The following is a 19,443-nucleotide window of genomic DNA, read 5'->3' on the forward strand; positions in this document are numbered from 1 at the left end:
TCTGCTGGAAGACCTAGATGGAATTCCCAGGGCTCAGCTCACTGGCCGTGTTTCCCTTCTCTCCCTTCTTAGACAATTCCTGGTGGTCTTTGGTAAGGCAGGTGGATTTTATGAAATTCACCAGTCGCAGAACTGAGAGCCTGATGATACCTTAGGGATAATCTGGTTGGTGATTCAGACCTTTGTGATTGGTGAAGCCCTGTCTTCCAGTCAATTCCTCCGTGGAGGTCCAGTGTATCAAGAAAAAGTGAACCTTGGGGAGTAGGTCTTGGTGACGCCCCTTCCCCGTTACATGTAAGCTACAGTGGCTTCTGGGGTACTGCGTGGAACCAACCGGCAGGTTCCATGAAGCAAGGGGGTAAACCATTGATCTAGTCCAGCCTCCTCTTTATAGATAGGGAACCTAGGGCCCAGAAAACAATGAAGCCCAAGGGAGTTTTTAGCTTTTTTTTTTCCCCCCCTCTTGGTTTGTGTTTTCCTTTAAGTGGAGGGTGGGTTTCTGCTAAGGGCTTGCCAAGGGCTGAGGTAGCAAGTATAAATCAGAAGTGCTTTGTCTTCGTTTTCTCTGCATGTTTATATACCCATCTAGGAAACACAGCCCGAGCAGGGACTTCTGCCTTCTTCTTCCCTTCTCCGTGGCCCATCCCCTCTCCCAGCACCTGGGCTTGCTGATCTGGACCCAGACCAAGAGATGCAGGCTAGAAGTGAGGGCTTCTTTAAGAAAGGGAAGAGCCCCTGTGTGCTGGGTGACACCCCCTGGCCTCTCCTGGGCACCCTGCCCAGCAAGCTACAGCCACTCTCCAAAGGCCAAGCTTCTCGCACCCACCAGATCTTTGCCGACGTGGAGAAAATCTTAGGCAGGGCCCCAGCCCAGTGCAGGACAAAATTGGGTGATCAGCAGGGTCTGGGGAAACCCCAGAAGCCGACAGAGAAAATCTACCTGGGGTTTTCAGACCCTGAAATAGAAGAGCTGGAACTGAGGACCAGACAGCAGAAGCCCAGTGCTCTGGGCTCTGAGAACACCAGGCCCCTCCAGAATGGGCAGGATGTGCTGGAAGGCAGGAGCCAGGCCTCTGTCCACTCAAAGCTTTCTGAAACCATCACCGGCCTACAGCTAAAAGGGGAGCAGCATGGCCACCACATGGCCAAACGGGGCTCCACTGGCCCTGGGGGAGACAAGAGCCAGAGCCCCATTCCCTCACCGTCCCCTGAGGAGGACCGTTCCCGGTCCCTGTGTTCCTCTGACCACATGCCGCCCACCAGCAAGAGCCAGCTGCTCTTGTTAGATAGTGGCCCAGCCGACGGCCTCAGCTGGCGGAGTGTGTCCGGGGAAGGTGGGAGCGTGGGCAGGGGGAGGAGGAGGAAAGAGCCCCCGGGACTGTGGACGGGACAGGTCTCCAGGCTTGTCAACAAGGACACCCCTGGGAGCTGCCAGGAGGCAGGACCCGATGACCCCGAGATTCTAGGGGCCACAGCTAAAGACCTGCTTCAGGAGCTCTTCCTAAAGCCGCCTGACCCTCTGGCATCAGAGCTGGCCCAGAATGGCCCTTCAGGGAGTGCCCCCGATTGCTCCCCGGCCGGTGAGGAGAGACAACCCCCCGGGTCTCTAGAGCCCCCCGAAGAAGACAGGAGGCCTAGTGGGTCTGAGCCTGACTTGGAGAGCAGCAGCCTGGCTTCTTGCCTTGGCTCGCAGATCCTGGGCGAGGTGAACCACTTTCCTTGGGACCTGCAGAGCTCTCCGGGATCTGAGCAGGGCGTGAGGGGTCAGTCAGGTCCCAGAGCCAGAGAGCAGCACTCCAGCCCCTTCCTGGGACTCCAGTTGTCCCACATGCAGAGCTCTGCCGATGAGCAGTCAGAGAGTGAAGACTACTCTGAGGATCAGAGATTCTACCAGCACGTCCTGCGGATGGTCAAGATCTCCAGGCGGCTGGAGGGCCTGGGGCTGCCCGAGAGCATGCAGGAGACGCCATGTAAAGATACCGCCAGCATGGTCTGTTGCATGGCGGCCGAGTCTTCCAGGATGTCTGGTGAGGGTGAGCACGAGGCTGTCGGAGCCATGGAGAGGGACTCAAGGTTTCTGGCTTGGGGGCCAGAGATGCTGGAGCATCCTCAGGAGGTGGCTCTTGCCCTTGCTGGGCAGGAGGTCTCTCAGCAAGCCTGTTTCCAGCCCAGCAGCAGCCCCCTCAGGCAGGGGCTAGTCGAGCTGAGTTCCAGCAGAGGGCTTGCTGCAGAGCCAGGCAAGATGCAGCTTCTCAACCAGGTAGGCTTCCTAGCAAGTATGGCCTGTGGGCCTCCGTGAAATTGGCAGGGAGGGAGCAGGTTGAGCTGACGTCTTTACTCAGCCATCAGGCCTGCTTTCCTATTGTTTGGTCTCCCCTGGTAACTACTGATCCCTTAACTACCCAGGCTGGCCATCTTGTGGGCTGACGTATATTTTGTGTTTCTTGTACCGGTCACCTGCTGGACAGTGGCTGAGGGGATGTAGCCTTCCCTTTCCTGGAGCTGACTTAGTTCACGGGTGGGTCACAGGCTTGGCAGATGATCAGTTTTGAAGGTGAGCAAGGTGGCGCCGATCCTGGCACTCAGGCAGGATTTGGTACCTTCCCAGGATTTGGGAAGCCTTCCCATCAGCCGATTATGGACAGAGGCTTCCCAAGTAGACACCCTCCTCACAAGCTCTCAGTTTAGTCCCTTCTTGGAGTCACACAGAACTGGAAAGTTAATACAGTCACGGCAGGGGGTGGGGGTGGGGGGCAGGCTGCTGAAGCCCAGAATCCCTCTACCATTCCGTGAGCTGCTTCTGCTCCTTGCTTCCCAGGGTTCCCAGGAACCATGTGACTACCCTGCGTCAGGCTTGTGCAGACCTTGTTTGTACCTTTACTTCCTCCACTGTGGGGATTTGACGTCGGATTGTGCTTTCCCTGTCATTCTGACCCTTTGTCCCTTTAACGAGTCACACCATATTCTTCATTCAGAAGAAGTCAAGTTGGAGCAGAGACCACGGGGGTCAATCTGAATTTCCCCAGCTATTCTTCTGCTGTCACCCAGTTGTGGCTTTACCCAGTTGTGTTCCCTAATTGCTGGAGTGTCCTGGTTCTCTGTTAGCTTTAATAACTACTATAGCACAATAAGTACCTGATAAGGGGCAGATGATCCTGAAAGTTTTAATTAGTCCAATGGCAGCAAGTTTATCCCCTCTGAAGGACAAGACCATGCACAGCCCATAGTCAGAATTAATGGCCAGCTCTAGAAGATGATCAGCTCGGAGCCAGGGATGTGTCATTTCCCTGCCAACCACTGATTTGGTAAAGGCCTGGGAGAACGGAGCCCTCAGCATGCCTGCCTCCCTCCCTCAAACCCCCGGCATGCCCACAAATTAGCCATGTGAGGAGCCTGTACTTTTCTGTAAATAGTGTGGGAGGAATTTTGGTTGCTGATAGACGGGGGCTGGTTGGGAGGGCTGAAGTCAAGAGGAGCAGACCCGTTTGCTCCTAGTTTACCTCGGAGAAGCTTTCCTGGGCTCCTTTTTGGCCACATCCAAGAGATGGTGTAAAGTACTGGTTTGGAGATTGCCCTGGGACCAGTCCCATGTTTGTGCCCCCCCTCCCCCCCCGCCCCCGCCAGATGGCCCCGTGACTGTGAGCAGAGATCTTCATCTCCACCATCCCATTTGTAGGTACTCTGGCCCGGGTTGTCGTTAGAACAGGAGAGATGGCATGTAAGCGCTGAGCCCAGCGCCCGATGCTGGGTTATGTGGGCCAGTCTGATTGTTTCTGCCCACTGGAAGTACTCTACAGCAGGCCAGATGGTCAGGCAGTGATTTGAGAGTTTAAAAGCTCAGGAATGGTTCTTATCCCCCTTTCAGATGAGCGTCTGCTGCCCTTCCCACGCAGGAAGGGGTCCTGGTCAGAACCTGCCCGATGGTCTGGGCCCTTCAGCCCAGGTTGTGGAGGAGATGATGGGCCGCCTGCACGTTCTCAGCCTGACCTCCTCCGGGTTCCCCTTTCTCTCTCCAGTCCCCTTGGGATTAGAGAGGAATGGTTTTGTGTTGTTTTATACATTTTAAGTTTGAGCAATGAATTCTAAAGAGGTTTTTGTAAATTGTCCCCAGAATGCTCTCTTTGCCCCTGCTGCTCAGCCCGATCTATAGGAATGTGAATCCCTCTAATGGCCATTCCACGTTGGGGTAGCCCTGAACCACTCCCACGTGCTCCTCACGTTCATTGTCTCTTTTGAACTTACCAACAGACCTTAAGTGGCAAGACACCCATCATCTCTGTCTTGCAGATGAGTAAACTGAGTATCCAGGAGTCTGTGAGTGAGCTGAGGTCTTGCCAACTCTGATTCCCAGGTGGTTTTGCCCATCCTCCCTAGCCCGAAGCCTTCATCTGGCTGGCGTGAGAACAGGGAAACTGGTCAGTCCTTTGAGCAAGGCTCCATTCAGCTACCTTCCTTGTCAGTGGAAGAGGGGAAGGAGAGTTCTTTTGTCATTCATGTATATTTTTTAAAAAGATTTTATTTGAGAGAGGAAAGAGGGAGAGAGAGCATGAGCAGTGGAGGGGGGCCAACGGAGAGGGAGAAACAGATTCCCCACTGAGCCCGAACCCCACCGCAGAGCTTGATCCCAGGATCCCGGGATCATGACCTGAGCCGAAGGCAGATGCTTAATTAACTGAGCCACCCGGGCGCCCCCATGTATTTTTTTCATAGTTGATATGTATTTTAATCGAAGTAATACATGCCCATATTGAACAAAGTCAAATAGTACCAAAAGGCGTATAACGAAATATAGTTCTCTGGCGTGTGTACCCCTCCCCAGAGGCAGCTGCTTTTTTCTGCTGTGTACTTCCACGTTTGTAAATAATATGCTTAGACTGCTTTTTCTTGGTTCATCAGTTTTAAACTTCTTCTATTGAGACTTCTCATTCTGGTAGATGAGGCTTTTGTCTCTGCCCTCCCCCTGTCCCCCCACTTCCTATGTGGCTTCTGAAAGGGGAGCAGAACCCGCTGCGGCATCTGCCAGATGTGAGTGAACCATTCGCTGTGCACCAGCAGCAGAGTTAGGAGAATCAGCAAGCCAGCCTGTGATTTCTCACACAGTTGGCACAATGGTAATTTCTGGATGTTGTGTTTCATTAGCAGCCTCCGAACGGAGGTGGTTTAAATTTGAGCGGGCAGGATTTAGATGTTTTATTTTTATATCTGTCTCTGGCACTCTGAGAGCCATGTGGTTTCTTGGGTTTGTAACAAGATGTTTTGTGTTGCCCAGGCCCTCGGCTCCTTATTAGCCCCAGTCCATGTCCCTCCTGGGGGCCTGGCTCCCTTGAGAGGCCTTGCGGATGCCCCGGCCTCTGCTCTTCGTGGATCACAAAGTGTGAGCCTAGGGAGCTCAGTGGAGTCTGGTCCGCTCGGAGAACTCATGCTGGTAAATGGTTTCTCTCGCATTCATTGTAATTAGTGACCCTGGGGTCTCTGTGCGCCATGCTAGGAACGGTGGCCCATAGATAAGAAAGAGAGGGCATGGGCCGAGTCCTTAGAGTTCATGGGCAAATTGGGAAGCTGGGAAGGCAAATCACACTTGTGTGATGCTAGACATGGACTCTGGGCTGCAGAGGATGGACCCACCGGGGCGGGGGAGGGGGAGGGGTTGTAGTGCTCATTTCCCAGCCCTTACAGCTGGGGCAGTCAGAGTCGGGAAGGGATCCATGTGAGCTGGGGTTGCTGGGGTCAGCTTCCTGGGCTTGGCAGACTTGCACTGGGAGACATACGAAGAGAGTGGGGAGAGCATTCTGCAGGTCCTTAGCACGCCCCTTGACTTTCCTTCTCTGCTTTGGAGCCTTCACAGGGTCTCAAGACTTCTGCTTATACAAAGGGTCTCTTGGGCTCCATCCATGAAGACAAGAATGCTCTCAGCCTCTTGGCTTTAGGGGAGGAGACCAACGAGGAGGATGAGGTGGAGAGTGACAACCAGGTAATGATGAATCCTCTTCCGGCCTTGGAAACCCTTTGTGCTATTTAAAAAAGAACTTATTTTATTGTAGTCAAATATATATCACGTGCAAGTTACCATTTTAACCACTTCTAAGGTGCAATTCAGTGGCCCTAATTACCTTTACAATGTTAGACAGTCATCACCACTCTCCGTCTCCAGAACTTGCTCGCAATCCCAAACAGAAACTCTGTACCCATTGAGGGGCACCCCATCCCTCCCACCCCCCCCCCACTCCAGCAACCCCCAGTTTGTTCCTGAGATTAAGAATTCCTCATATCAGTGAGGTCATATGATACATGTCTTTCTCTGATTGACTTATTTCACTCAGCATAATACCCTCCAGTTCCATCCACGTCATTGCAAATGGCAAGATCTCATTCCTTTTGATGGCTGCATAATATTCCACTGTGTATATATACCACATCTTCTTTATCCATTCATCTGTCGATGGACATCTTGGCTCTTTCCACAGTTTGGCTGTTGTGGACATTGCTGCTATACACATTGGGGTGCACATACCCCTTCGGATCCCTACATTTGTATCTTTGGGGTAAATACCCAGTAGTGCAATTGCTGGGTCGTAGGGTAGCTCTATTTTCAACTTTTTGAGGAACCTCCATACTGTTTTCCAGAGTGGCCCCACCAGCTTGCATTCCCACCAACATTATATGTTAAAAAAAAAAAAAAGGTAGCAAGAAGGGAAAAATGAAGGGGGGGAAATCGGAGGGGGAGACGAACCATGAGAGGTGATGGACTCTGAGAAACAAACTGAGGGTTCTAGAGGGGAGGGGGGTGGGGGGACGGGTTAGCCTGGTGATGGGTGTTAAAGAGGGCACGTACTGCGTGGAGCACTGGGTGTTATGCACAAACAATGAACCATGGAACACTACATCAAAAACTAATGATGTAATGTATGGTGATTAACATAACATAATAAAATTAAAAAAAGTAACTCCCCCAAGCCCTCTCCTCTCCCCAGTCTGTGTTCTCTTCTGTTCTATGTTGTCTTTTTTTTTTTTCTTTAAAGATTTTATTTATTTATACGACGGAGAGAGAGATAACGAGAGCAGGAACACAAGCAGGGGGAGTGGGAGAGGGAGAAGCAGGCTTCCCGCTGAGCAGGGAGCCCGATGCGGGGCTCGATCCCGGGACCCCGGGATCATGACCTGAGCCGAAGGCGGACGCTTAACGACTGAGCCACCCAGGCGCCCCTATGTTCTGTCTTTGAATTTGCCTATTCTGGATATTTCATATAAGTGGAATCATACAATAGTTGCCATTTTATATCTGCTTTCTTTTACATAGTGTGTTTTCAGGGAGCATCATGTTGTAGCACGTATGGTTGAATAATCCATTGTATGAACAGACCACATTTTGTCTAGCCGTTCGTCTGTTGATGGGACTTGGGTTGTTTCCACCTTTTGGCCAACCCTGTGCTCCTTTAAAAATAAGTAAAATGATTTTCCAGCCCACAGCTTCACTTCTTGCCTAATCCATGTACTTTCTAGACCTGACCCAGACAGTGTAACCAACAAGGAGCTTCTTGGTCCTCACCCCGGGCTGACCCGTTTCCTTGACTTACCAACTGTAATCATGTTTGTTTTCAGAGTGTCTGCAGCTCAAGTGAGCTTCTTAAGAACCTGCACCTGGATATTGGGGCAGTGGGGGGTGACTTTGAGTATGAGGTAAGAGTCTGAAGCCCTGCAGGCAAATGCCTCCGTCTGGTCTGTCCCTCCTTCCTTCCTAAGCTTTTCTCCTTGGGGGATGCAGGTTTGGAAAGAGAACTGTCTTGTGCTCAGTGCTGCCCAGATGGGATTTTTGGGGTTTGGGGAAGCACAAAGGGGAATTGGACACCTGAGCATTTGCCAGATAACCACAGTGGTTGAATGTTGCCGTGTGAGGCACTTTGCTGGGGGCTGTAGGCCCTGCAGGCCTACATTAGATGGGATTACTGCCCCCTGAGGGTTTGCGGCCTCGCAGAAGAGAGGCTTCCATTCCCAGAAAACAGAGTAGAAGGCGGTGAAGCTATGAGGCAGGCGAGACGGAGCACCGCAGAGAGGAGAATCTGGGGTCTCCAAGCTCCGTGGGTCGACCAGGCAGGGCTTTGCTGAGAAACAGCCACGTGAGGTGAGCCAGGAAGGACGGTGGGCGGGACTGGCTGGGCAGAGGTGAGTGGGGAGAGAGAAGCCCACATTCAGGGCCCTGCACGGGCAGAGGCAGAGGGTGCAGGGCGAGGTTGGGGAAGGTGAGGGTGTCGCCTTTGGCTGGAGCGCAGACCGAGCGCCTGTGGGGGACGAGTGGGATCCAGTCCGTGGGGGTAGCTTGGGCTGCATCGCGGAGGCCCTGAGTGCCAGCTGAGGAGTTTGCCCTGGGGTCCCCAGGCGCTGGGGGCCATCGGAGGTTTTGAACAGAGGTGTGACGTCCAGAGTCTTGACAGTTGTCGAACGTTGGCCACTGTGCTGGGCCCTGTGGAGACACAGAGGTTAGTAAGATGGGTTGGGCTGGCCTCATGGAGTTTGCAGCTGGAGAGAAAGGACAGCAGGTCCTTGGCATTTAGTGAGTGCTCACTGTGGTGTTGACTCTCTAGGCCGCCATAAAGCAGGGCGGTGTGTGCAAAGAGCTCTTGCTGGCACAGGTGCCGGGCCTAGGGGAGCTCTGAGGGGAAGGACGTGACTTGCCTGGAGATCAGGAAAAATCTTGGAAGAGATGACATTTGACCTGGCTCTTAAAGAGTAGGTAAGTTTTAGACATGGGGGTGTAAAGGATATTTTGGGCAAGCGAACAGCTTGAGCAAAGGCGCAGGGCCTGAGAAGTGCAGACTGCGGATGGGAATAGCTTCCAGACTCTCCCCACAGTAGTCCTGTCACTTCTAATCTCTGTCCCCCTGTCTGTCCTCCATCGCCACCAGAAAGTTCTTTAAAACAAACAAAACCGAAACCTCATCATGGTGTTATAATACCTACAACCCCCCAATGTGGTTTTATAGTATGCCCTTTGTCTAATGTCCAATTTATTCGTTTTTAGCAATTAAGATTTCCCTCAATATTCCCACGGTATTCATACATCCAGGAAATCATGACGTCAGCAGCTCAGATTTCCCCAAACTTCGAGATATTGATTGCAAGCTGAATTAAGCTTTTCATAAGTCTAATATATAAAATTCTTTTCACATGCTTGCAACACTTTCAAATGAAACTGATCACTCACGTTTTATTAGAAGGATCACAAAGCTGACCTGTAAAGCAATAGTGCCTGTATCATGGATTTAAATTTGTTTCCTTATTATCTCTAACTGTGTTCCTATTATCCCTTATCGTGCTCTATTTGTTTTTGACTCGTACTTCTTGGTCTTCAGCTCACCTCAAGAGCCAGGGTTAACGTCTTGGCGGGTGGAGGTTGCAAATGCTGTGGCCCACTGGCCCGGAGTTGTAGCTGGGTCTTCCTGGGTGGTCCAGCTCTAGCCATAGGCCAGACTCTGTTTTACTGTTATACTTCTTCTCGGAACTATGTCCCCATTTTTACCCCAGAGACTGTCCACATTTTTGGCGGTGCCGAATCAGATACGTTTTGATTGTGACTTCAACACTTTCTGTGAAATGTGACACTGTGTTCCCGAGTGTCCCATCTTTATCATCAACCTGATCTGTGTCCACTTTGAAACTTGTGAGTGGCGCCTGGTCTCTTTGCATTCCATTCAAAGCCTTCAGTGTGTTTGGTTCCCTGAAATGACAACTTTGTTTCTTCTCATCGGCCATGAAGACCTCATACTGCCGATGTCATCAGCAGCTCAGGTGTGGAGCCAAGAAGGATGACCATGAGCAGGCATGGGGCATCGAGAGGACTTAACTGGCTCTCAGAGAAAGGAGAAAGTTTCTGCATGAGACTGAGCAAATTGGGAGTAGAGATTCATGTGTATATGGCCAGCACTGTCCCATGCCTGGAGCATAGGAAGGATGTGGGTATGTTTTGCTGAGCGGCTGAGAGAACCAGGAGAGTGAGCTCCTCTGGGACGAGGAGGATCCCTGCAGGTTGTGTTGTGCTCTGTGTTCTGCCGTTTCCTTCCCTTGGCTGTTCCAGGCCCCGGGAAGATTGTATGTTTGGTCCCTGCTGTCCTCTGGCCGATGGAGGATCCCACTGAGGATCAATCATGATGCACTTTGACTTTGAACTTGTTAATTTTTACTTCATAATGGGGACTACAAATGTCAACAAAAAAGGGATCTTCTTTGACATGTCATGGATTTCCAGAAGCTTCCCTTCTGATGATTCTATGTTTCTCTGGGGGAGTGGGAACTTTTAAACATATTTTTTTTTATAACCTCTTTAATATAAATAGACAACCCAGTGTGATGGGGGGAAATGTCTGGAGTGGGAGGTGTTAAATACACCTCCCACCCCTGTCTCTAGCATCCCAGCAGATCTCATGCTTTTTTGCCACAGGGAGTGTTGGGTTCCTGCGTTCGAACCCCAGGTAGAAGTAGGAAGGCTTTTCCTGGTGTGGAAGGTCAGTGTTGAGGATGAACAGGGGTTTCAGGATAGACAAAGCTGCCTCTGCTTGGATCGCACCCTTTGAAAATGGTTTTTGTCCGTGTTTATAGAGCTTGGATCCTTTGAGCTACCCATTTCTTCCCGCTCCTGGGCATCCTGGGCAGCCCTAGATGGAGGGCTCCTGCTCTGGTGTGTTCTACCCTGTCTCTGTGCTGTCCAGTCACTTTGCTCGTTATTCCATGAGAGGGCAGTAGGATGTCAAGAATGCCTCTCCTTGTCTCTCTCTCTCTCTCTCTCTCTCCCTCTCTCTTCTCTCCTCTCCTCTCCTGCCTTTAGTGTAAACCCATTTCTTGTCAATTATAGAATCAAAGGGGATGGATTCACGGACCAGACACTGAGAATGGGTGTGAGTGAGGACGGGAGGCAGCAGGGTGGGTGAGCAGGCAGCGTGTGGCCTGGGGGAGCTGGTGAGAACCCATCCTTGGATCAGAGGAGGGGGAGGGAGCTGGGCTTAGAAATCACAGGATGATGTCAGTGTGATTGGGAAGCGCTCACAACAGGCAGTGCAAAGAATTGAGACCAACTGAGTGGGAAGGAGACGTGGTGAATAACCTGACTGATGGCTGGCTTGGGGGGTTCCGCTCCCCCATCCTCCACTCTCTCCCTCCCAAGCCCGCCTTTGTGCTCTAGGAAGGAGGGAACTGCAGCGTTGGAGACCTCATAGCTTTGGAGGGGTATGTTAAATATTCATGAAATGCTCTTACAGGCACCGCCTTCCTCATGCAGATGACAAGGTTGTTTTTAAAAAAGGCAGCAGATATTTGCCTTGAGATACTCAGGGGCCCGGGGCTGTGACAGGAGGAGACAGAAGGAGTCTGAGCATGGATGAGCGGAGAGCAAAGTGGTGCCGAGGGTGCAGCCCCCGCCCTGGCCTGTGTCCCCACACCCAGAACACCGAAGCAGGAGGCGGTACACCGGGGCCTGCAGTGTGCATCCTGGGCAGGCCTTGGCTTGCGCTGTGATGAGGAGCAGGGCCAAGTGAAGGGAGAGGGGTATGGAGTCGGATGCATTTTCCCCGATACTCTCAGTCAGGCACTGTGGGCCATCTGCAATAAATGTCTAGTCTCCCTCTGTTGTCCCAACCCGCAGGACCTACCTCTGGCTGTTGAGTTGTTGCACTTTGTTGACAGGGGCTCAGAGAAGGCAAACTCCTTTATAGTAGCCCTATTTTAATATCTTAATGTTTAGGTAGACAGAATAGGATAAGCTCCATCATGGGAAAATCTTCTTTTGAAGAATTTGAGCTTGAGAATGGCAGAGTTGGCCTAACATTCTTGTCGCCTGACTGCTTTCTCTCATGCCTAAGAATGGGAGTCTCTGCCTGCATCTGCTGTCCTCTGACTTTTGAAAGGTTACTTGTTTTTCCCTCATCTTGAATATTCACAGTTAACATTTGTTTAGCATTTTCCATTTAATAAGCACTGTGACAAATAGTCTAATCCCTTTGTAACCTTGTGAAATGAATAGTTCATCTCCATTTTACAAAGTCGGAGCTCCTAGGCCCACATGACACACTCATTTTAAAAAATTCAATCAACAAGTGTTTGCTGTGCACTTATGTGCCAGAAACTAGGCACTGAGGATGGCAGGGAGCTGACCTGGTGAGGGAAACAGAGGGGAAATCTGCAGTGATGTTACAGTAGTCGTTGTGGCGGGACCGGAAGGCTCATCTCAGGACAACTGCCCTGGGGGTCAGGGAGGGCTTCCTGGAAGATGTGATACTGTGAGGGCCAGTGGGAGTTTGTCCAGGTAGATCGTGTGTGTGTGTGTGTGTGTATAGAATATGCATGGCATCTCAGGAGCAAGGGGCAGTCTCCCTGGAGCTGGGCCCTGGCAGGCGGCTCTTGAACACTGGAAGGCCCCTCAACAACCTTGCGGAGGGGGGGGTGCCTGCGGATACAAGCAGTGATTTTGTGCTGTGCTGTGCAGTGTGTATTGGTGGAAGAGGAGGCAGACTGGGGAACCCGGACCTTCCTGGTCGCCCTCTGAGCTTCTTCCCTCAGCAGACCCTCGAGTGAGGCTGGAGGAGCAATTTGGTGGGGCTCAGAGTGTGACTGTTGGCTAAATAAAGTGAAATAAGGAAAAAATAAATAAAAGAGCATGCACGGCCAGGTAGTGAAATGGCACCAGGTTCATCCACAGGCGGGAGGACGCATGCAGGCTGTGGCTGCCCGTGACCCTTGTGAAGCAGGCAGGGCTGGGCGGGAAAAGCTCTGGGCCATGTGAGGAGATGTGGACTTTATCTTGAAGGCCATGGGTGCTGTTGGTGGTCTGACCCTCCTTTGTCCCCTAATGCAAGGTCTGTTGCTCTTTTCTCTTCATGAGATGAGCACGACCTGGGTGGTTTGGCTCTGCCAGAAACCCCTCAGTCACCCTGAGAAACTCCCACCCCCTGGGGGCCCGTGGAGCCCCTCAGACTGGGTACTGCACTCCAGTTGCGTGCTGGCCACTGTCGCAGGGATTGGGATGAGTAGGCCTGGCCTTACTTTGTTCCTCCTGCTCTTGAGGAGGAGGGGCTCACCTCCCCGCTTTCTCTTAGCCCAGTGGTCACAGTGGATTTCTCCCAAAGCCACAGGCTACGGATGTTGGGAAGATGGGCAGCACTGGAGGGTACCCTGCCTTCGAGCTACCAAGGCATGAGGGAAGCCTCCCCTTCTCTCTTTCACTGTCTGCTTTTCTCCCTGGGACAGGACTGGGGCTGGGGACAGTATCACCACTGTGTCCCGTGCCCTTTGCTTTGGACAGCAAAGGCTCGTAACCAGGGCTACCTGGGGCATTCCATTCTTCTCCATACTCAGGGCAGGATCTATGTCTTGTTCCTGTATGGGTCCCCAGAGCAGTGCTTGGCACATAGAAGGCACCCAGGGAATGACCACGTGTGTCTCACAGTAAAACATTAGTGGCATATTTATGGGACACTTAGGGTCTGCCAGGCACTGTTCTCCATTCTCTAGCTCACTTAGTGAGTGTTAACTCATTTAATCTTCCTCCAGACCCAGTGAGATAGGTCCTCCTGTGTCCCCATATTTTAGAGGAAGAAACTGAGGCACAGAGCAGTTAAATAATGGGCCTCAGGTCCCTGTAAGGGTGGGGATTTGAACCTAAGTAGTCTGTCTCTGAAGCTGAGCTCTGAACTGCTCTGCTTTCCTGCCTCTCTTCACCATCCTTGGAAAGTTTGGGTTGGCTGGTCAGTAGGCGGATGGGCGCGTCTTCGGGTTCAGTAGATCCTTTAACAGACAGCGTGGATGAATGCCGTGTTCAGAGTGTCTGCGGGGACCTCTGGACTCTAGTCACCAGGCTCCTTGTGTGAGGCTCCAGGGTGAGGAACCTGGAAGTGTCAAAAGTCCCTGCGCAGAAGTCATTCACACCGGCAGCCCAAGTGATGTTTTCTGGAAGGAAGGCTTCTCTGAGCCCAGGAGAGAGCGCTGGCTGTATTTCAAGGAAGGGGTTTCTTTTGTTACTTTGGCTGGCTTTCAAGGTTTTTCTAGTCTTTAAAGTGGGGTTTGTGCGTGAGAACCAGGCAGCTGGACAGGGTGCTCCTATTGAGAGACCCTGCCTAGGGGACTCTAGTGATAACAGCATCAAGGTGTGGCACCTTTGACCCAGCCTAGCTCATGCCAGGTCCGTGCTTGTCCACAGAGAACAACGGGCCTGAGAGCAGGACCATTTCTGGCCGATGTGGGACTCTGCGGTGCAGGCCAAGACTTTCTCCGAACCAGGCGGAGGCCTGAGGCTTTGCCCCTTTCAGCCACCCCCATCCCGCTCCCCTGTCAACAGGTCAGACCTGTGTTCTGAAGGTCTCCCAACCCCTTTATCCTTCATAGCCATTTCCCCCGGTAAATCTTGTCTTGGCTTCTGCTTTCCAGAGCATGCAGTGGAGAGGGTGGCTTGTGCAGGGGAGGCTTTAGGGGAAGAAGCCACCCTCGTCACTACTGATGAAGGACATTCTCCTTCTGTTTTTTTCCCTGCTGCCTTTTAAAAATGTAAAAAATAGAAATTTTAGATTTTGGTACTTTTATGTGATTTTCCATCATCATCATCGTAAATACATACTGATTTTCTAAAAAGTGAACCCTGACTTCCGAGTCTGCAATCCTGTGATTTGGCTACTGGGGCTGGAATGAGACATTTATTCCTTGAGAACATGGTAGGCGGTGATGGAGTTCAGTGCACTGGTTTCCACGCCTGTCAGTGGACGGGGCTGGTTGGGTGTCTGTAAATCACCACAGACGTTTAGATTTGGTAGATCTGGAGAGGAACGAGGAATCTGGGTTTTAAATAGCTGTTGGGGTGTTTGATAACCACTGGTGTCAGAGCTGGAGTGCTGGCCCTTATAAGTCAAGGAATGACAGTTCCATCTTGTTCCAAGTCTCTGAAATTATTTTATTAATTCTTGATGCCTCCTTGTCCAACATGGTCTGCTGCTGCCCAGGAGTCTCCGAGAACAAGCCAGCCAGAAGAGAGGAAGGATGCTTCTCTGGATTCCGATGCTGCAGGGCCCCCCACTCCTGGCAAGCTCCTCAGCCAGGGTGCAGACAGCAGTCTGAGCAGCGCTGATGGCAAAGGGCAGCAGGGTAGAGGGGTGAGTGCTTGGCTCCTGGAAAAAGAAACGGATGAGAAGAGTGATCCTGGGATGTCCAGGAACGGGGTGGACCCTGGGGGCAGTCAGCCTGCCAAAGCCAACGAAAAGGAGGCACCAGAGGACCCAGCGGATGCAGGAGAGGGGGGTCCCAGGAAGGGAGAGGCCGAGGCAGCGGAGGAGCCTTCCGACCCCAAAGAGAGCAGATCAGACCGGAGCAAGGTAAGTCCCCCTGTGCCTCAGGACTTGCTGCTCCCTCCCTGTGCTGCTCTCTGAAGCCCCGTGGGGGATCCCTGTCCCCACAGCTTCATTTGCAGGCCCTGCAGTGGGCTGGCACCAGCAGCCAGAACCCTTCATGGTGACACATCTGCCCAGACCCAGCAGGCAGACAGAGCCTGACTGAAACTCCAAACCTGCTGGCATTAGCAACTCAGTAGAAATTTGCCTTTCCTTTGGCACCCTCCTGGGACATTCGTGTTCTTCTGTTGTACCTACTTTCTCTTCCTGCCTCCCTGCTCCTACTTCTTGACACCAGCCAGTCAAGATTGCTGTAGTCTGCGTTTCTACAGAGCTTCTGTAGAGAGGGGAGGACACCGAGGGGGTGAGGACCGTGGGAGTGCTTGGCCCCAGCCGCGGTCACTTAGGTTTTACCAGAAGACCCCTCTGATGGCGTGGGAGTCTTGCTTTGACAGGACCGGGCCAGTGACCCAAACGCCCACAAGTACTTCCCAGTGCCTTTTGCATTTTTAGTTTTCTGTCCCTTAGTCCTGCTCCTCTTCCAGGCAGATGGTGAGGAAGTTCACTTAAAGAGCTTTAAGCAGCTTCCTGGGAAAGATACTCTCATTCTGTTTTTTGGGACAGCATGAACCTTCCCTACTGCCAGTTTCCTAACTGTCTCCCCTCCACCTCACTTGGCTCTCCTTACATGTGAAAATCCTTGTTGACCTCAGTCAGAATGTGGGCTCAGCTGGGCTGTTCAGCCCCAGTGAGGTGGGGGCTGGTGCATGTGTCCAGAAGGAAGGGGAGGGTCCACGGCCCTCTTTCAGGTTTTCCAGAAGAGGTAGACTTTGGTGAGGGCTCAGCCCTGTGTTGGCACCATGGCCCGAACAGCGTTCCCTGGGTGGTGATCCCCACGCTCATGCTCTGGGTAACTTCTCGGTGGGTCTGTTTCCCCCAGGAGTCGGAGATTAGTGAACACGTGAAGGAGCTGCAGCTCTCGGACTCCACCGATTCTGACCCCAAGTCCTTCCTGGGCCCGGTGAGTCTGAGGTGGGGGCAGCAGAGTGGGGTGAAGAGCGTGGATTTGTCCGTCCCTGTGGTTCATTTGCCTGGCATCACACAGCTTGAAGTGGGGATGTTAGAATTCAGACTTGGGTCTTGTCTCACTCTCGTTTCTCCACTCATCAGCTAAGAGGAACACACTGCCTCCTCCATAGGTGTCTTGTGAGAAGAAGGTGAGGCAGAGAATATAAAACGTTAGCACGTAGACTCAGGTGACTGAGCGATCGTTACTCTTGTGTCTGCGGGGTGAGTTGTCTGGGAGATATATGATCTAGAGCCTCTGGACTGTAGCAGAAACCTTACATGAATCTAGGAGGTTAGAGACCAGGGTGTGTGTGTGTGTGTGTGTGTGTGTGTGTGTGTGTGTGTGTGTGTTTATGGGATCACCAAGCAATGGCAAGGACCAGTCCTCAGGCTGTAGCTAGGAGGGATGCTGGGGTTACATTTCCAAAGAGAAGACATTGTCCTGGAATGTCAGCATGGACGGATGGTCCTTCTTTCCCAGGCCTTCCACCCAGCCTGCTGTCTCCTGGCTTCATTTGCCAGGTCTGTATCTATGGGGAGTAGTTGAGGGTGTTTTTTGGCAGAACACCACCTCTGGAAACCATGCTCCATCTGTTTGGAGGAGGCAGATCAAAGGGAAGGGATTAGCGGGAGAGGGTCAGGGATGAACAGTAATGATAGGAGGGGGTGCGGAGGAATTAGGAGGCTGTGTGCTCTAGCCCCTCACTGAGCCATGGGCTTAGGAGGCAGATGGCAGCTACATTAAGTGGAGTAGAACTCAAACTGAAAGGAAAATGTCACCAAAAAAACCCCACAAAAAACAAAACAAACCCACAAGCTAGGAAGGGCAGGCGGAAATTCATTGTTGGCAAAAACCATCATGAAGAATAGCCATGTCCTAGGACTCTTGGAAGGAAGGGCTCCGTCTCCCCTAAGGGAGTCCCCGTGTGGAGAAGTGTGTCTATCAGCGTTTTTCTTCTCTACAGGAGTGGGTGGAGGAAGCCACGGGACCGCAGGACCAGGCCTAGGCCTGGGCCTCCTGCCATTTGTCAGGGCTGATGACAGAACTGTCCCTATTAGCACGCTGTCAGGTAGCAATCCTTCACTTAGCCCCGCAGGCCTCTTAGGCTCGGAGAGGGCAGGATCAGGGTCCTGTGGCAGCCAGAGGGCAGCAGGGAGCTGGCACTGGTGTGAGCACTTGCTGTCTGTCCCCAAGAGAAGCCTGCAGAGGGAGCTCCACTAATTAATCCCAGAGGGATTGTCCAGAGGGGGGCCCTGGGGAAGGGGAAGAGAGCAAGCGGTGAACAGCCCACTGTGCCTCGCTTCCAAGCCTGCTGGGCACTTTGACCTCCCTCCTGGCACCCTGTTTGGGCACCAGGAGGGCGAGACAGCTGGAAAGTGACATGCTTGCAGCGTGTGTCCTGCAGAGAGCTTGGGCTTTGGCGTCAGCCCAGGACATATCTGACCCACCAGCCCCATTACTACTGAGTTGTGTGACCTTGGGCAAATTACGTGTGCTCTCAGACCTGCTTCCCCGTGAGAAGCCATAAGAGTATCAGTCTCATGGGCTTATTTTTTCCCCCATGGTTTTATTATGAAAAATTTCAGACATACAGAAAAATTAAAAGGATTTTTGAGTGAATACATACATCCTTACCACTTAGAGTCTACAGTGAACATTATACTTGCTGTATCACGTACCTTTCTGGACTACTCATAGTGTTATTTTGAAGATGAGAATAACTAGTAGATGTGGAAATGTTTTGCACAGTGCCTGGCCCGCAGTAGGCACCTTTCTGGAAGGCGGGGAGGCAGAGGAGAGGCCCTGGTGGACGCTGTGATGGGGGCAGCATTGACCTCCCCCTCCACTGTCTCTAGGACTTTGGTTTTCGCAGTCGGATCTCGGAGCACCTGCTGGATGTTGACGTGCTTTCCCCAGTCCTGGATGGAGCCCACTGGGAGGTGAGTCTCTCTGGGTGGCAGATAAGCCCCAGCAGAACACTGCCCATCCCAGGGTGCATTTCTGGAAGCTCCCTCCCTTCTAATTCAGTAGGGCCTGGCCCTGACTGTGCCTGCGATGGGCTGCCAATCATTCCTGCTCTTTGCTGCTAAGAATGAAGGCATCCTCCCTCCCCGCCCCCCCCCCCCCGCAACATACATCTATGTGTCCATCCGTTTATTTAGCAACTGAGGGTTGACCACTTGCTCATGTGCAAAATACATGACTGTGGATTTCAAGGCATTTTACGACCTGGCCCATTCAGTCCCTGCAGGCTCCCCCTCAGCCCACCTGCCACACACCAGCCGCGCCCACCACTCACCGTTCCCGGGGCATACCACCCACTTCCTTCACTGCTCCACCTGCCCTGCCGCTTCCCCTTTTGTCCTAAGCTCTTTCTCGGTCTTGGAGGCCCACCTCTGATGTCACCTCCTCCAGGCAGGATGAATCCTTCCGTCCCTTGGCTCCCCGTAGTGCTGCTGCTTCTGTTTTATGGTTCTTGGGTCTGTCTCCCTCCTAGATGTAAGCTCTCTGTGGGGACATCTGGCCCCCAGAAAGGTACAAAGATGACTCAGACACAGATCTTGTCCTTACGGAGCCTTGGCTTCCTACGAAGCCAAGAAGGTCATCCTTTCAGACTCAGGGCTCCATTCCCCCATTTTTATTACGATCGCCCTACTTTGTTACCTATTTTACATTTTAGTTTGTTACATAGATTGGCCTGTGTGTTTTTTTATTGTTTTCCTTGAAAGTGAGACAGGGTGTTCTCTGCTGAGCTTGGTGTGATTTGTAGGGGGAGACAGTGGTGAGTTGAACACTGGAAGGGGGGGCGGGTAGGGGCGGCCGTTAGCTGCAGGCTCTGCCCAGGCTGATGCCATGAGAACTGGCAGCCTTGGCAGGAAGCCTTCTGCTGCAGGCACTGGGAGGTACTCCCAGGCAGCATTTCTATTTTTTAATGGAATTTGGGGGAGTTGGCTTTTAGTTCAGGCCTTGCCCTTCCTCGCCCATCCAGATGGTACCGTCGGCCCCAGCTGCCGGGGC

At 52.3% G+C, this 19,443-nt stretch overlaps 1 protein-coding gene across 17 annotated transcripts in view; it reads left to right on the top strand.

Moving 5' to 3' along the window:
* CEP164 (centrosomal protein 164) overlaps positions 1–19,443 on the top strand; it is a 61,046-nt gene that overhangs the window by 18,905 nt on the left and 22,698 nt on the right. For 11 of the 17 annotated variants that reach the window (XM_073903792.1, XM_073903795.1, XM_073903796.1 and 8 more), the window contains 7 exons: positions 590–2,260; positions 5,270–5,425; positions 5,837–5,971; positions 7,600–7,677; positions 14,973–15,341; positions 16,297–16,377; positions 18,282–18,365. In XM_073903792.1, the coding sequence (XP_073759893.1) occupies positions 590–2,260; positions 5,270–5,425; positions 5,837–5,971; positions 7,600–7,677; positions 14,973–15,341; positions 16,297–16,377; positions 18,282–18,365 (2,574 nt within the window). The remainder of the gene's footprint in view (positions 1–589; positions 2,261–5,269; positions 5,426–5,836; positions 5,972–7,599; positions 7,678–14,972; positions 15,342–16,296; positions 16,378–18,281; positions 18,366–19,443) is intronic. The other 6 variants (XM_025893702.2, XM_025893703.2, XM_025893704.2 and 3 more) reach the window with 3 other exon arrangements.

The sequence above is a fragment of the Callorhinus ursinus genome, unplaced genomic scaffold, assembly GCF_003265705.2.
Source record: "Callorhinus ursinus isolate GAN/ISIS: 27379988/994484 unplaced genomic scaffold, GSC_fseal_2.0 scaffold19, whole genome shotgun sequence".
In the NCBI taxonomy this organism is placed as follows: domain Eukaryota; kingdom Metazoa; phylum Chordata; class Mammalia; order Carnivora; family Otariidae; genus Callorhinus; species Callorhinus ursinus.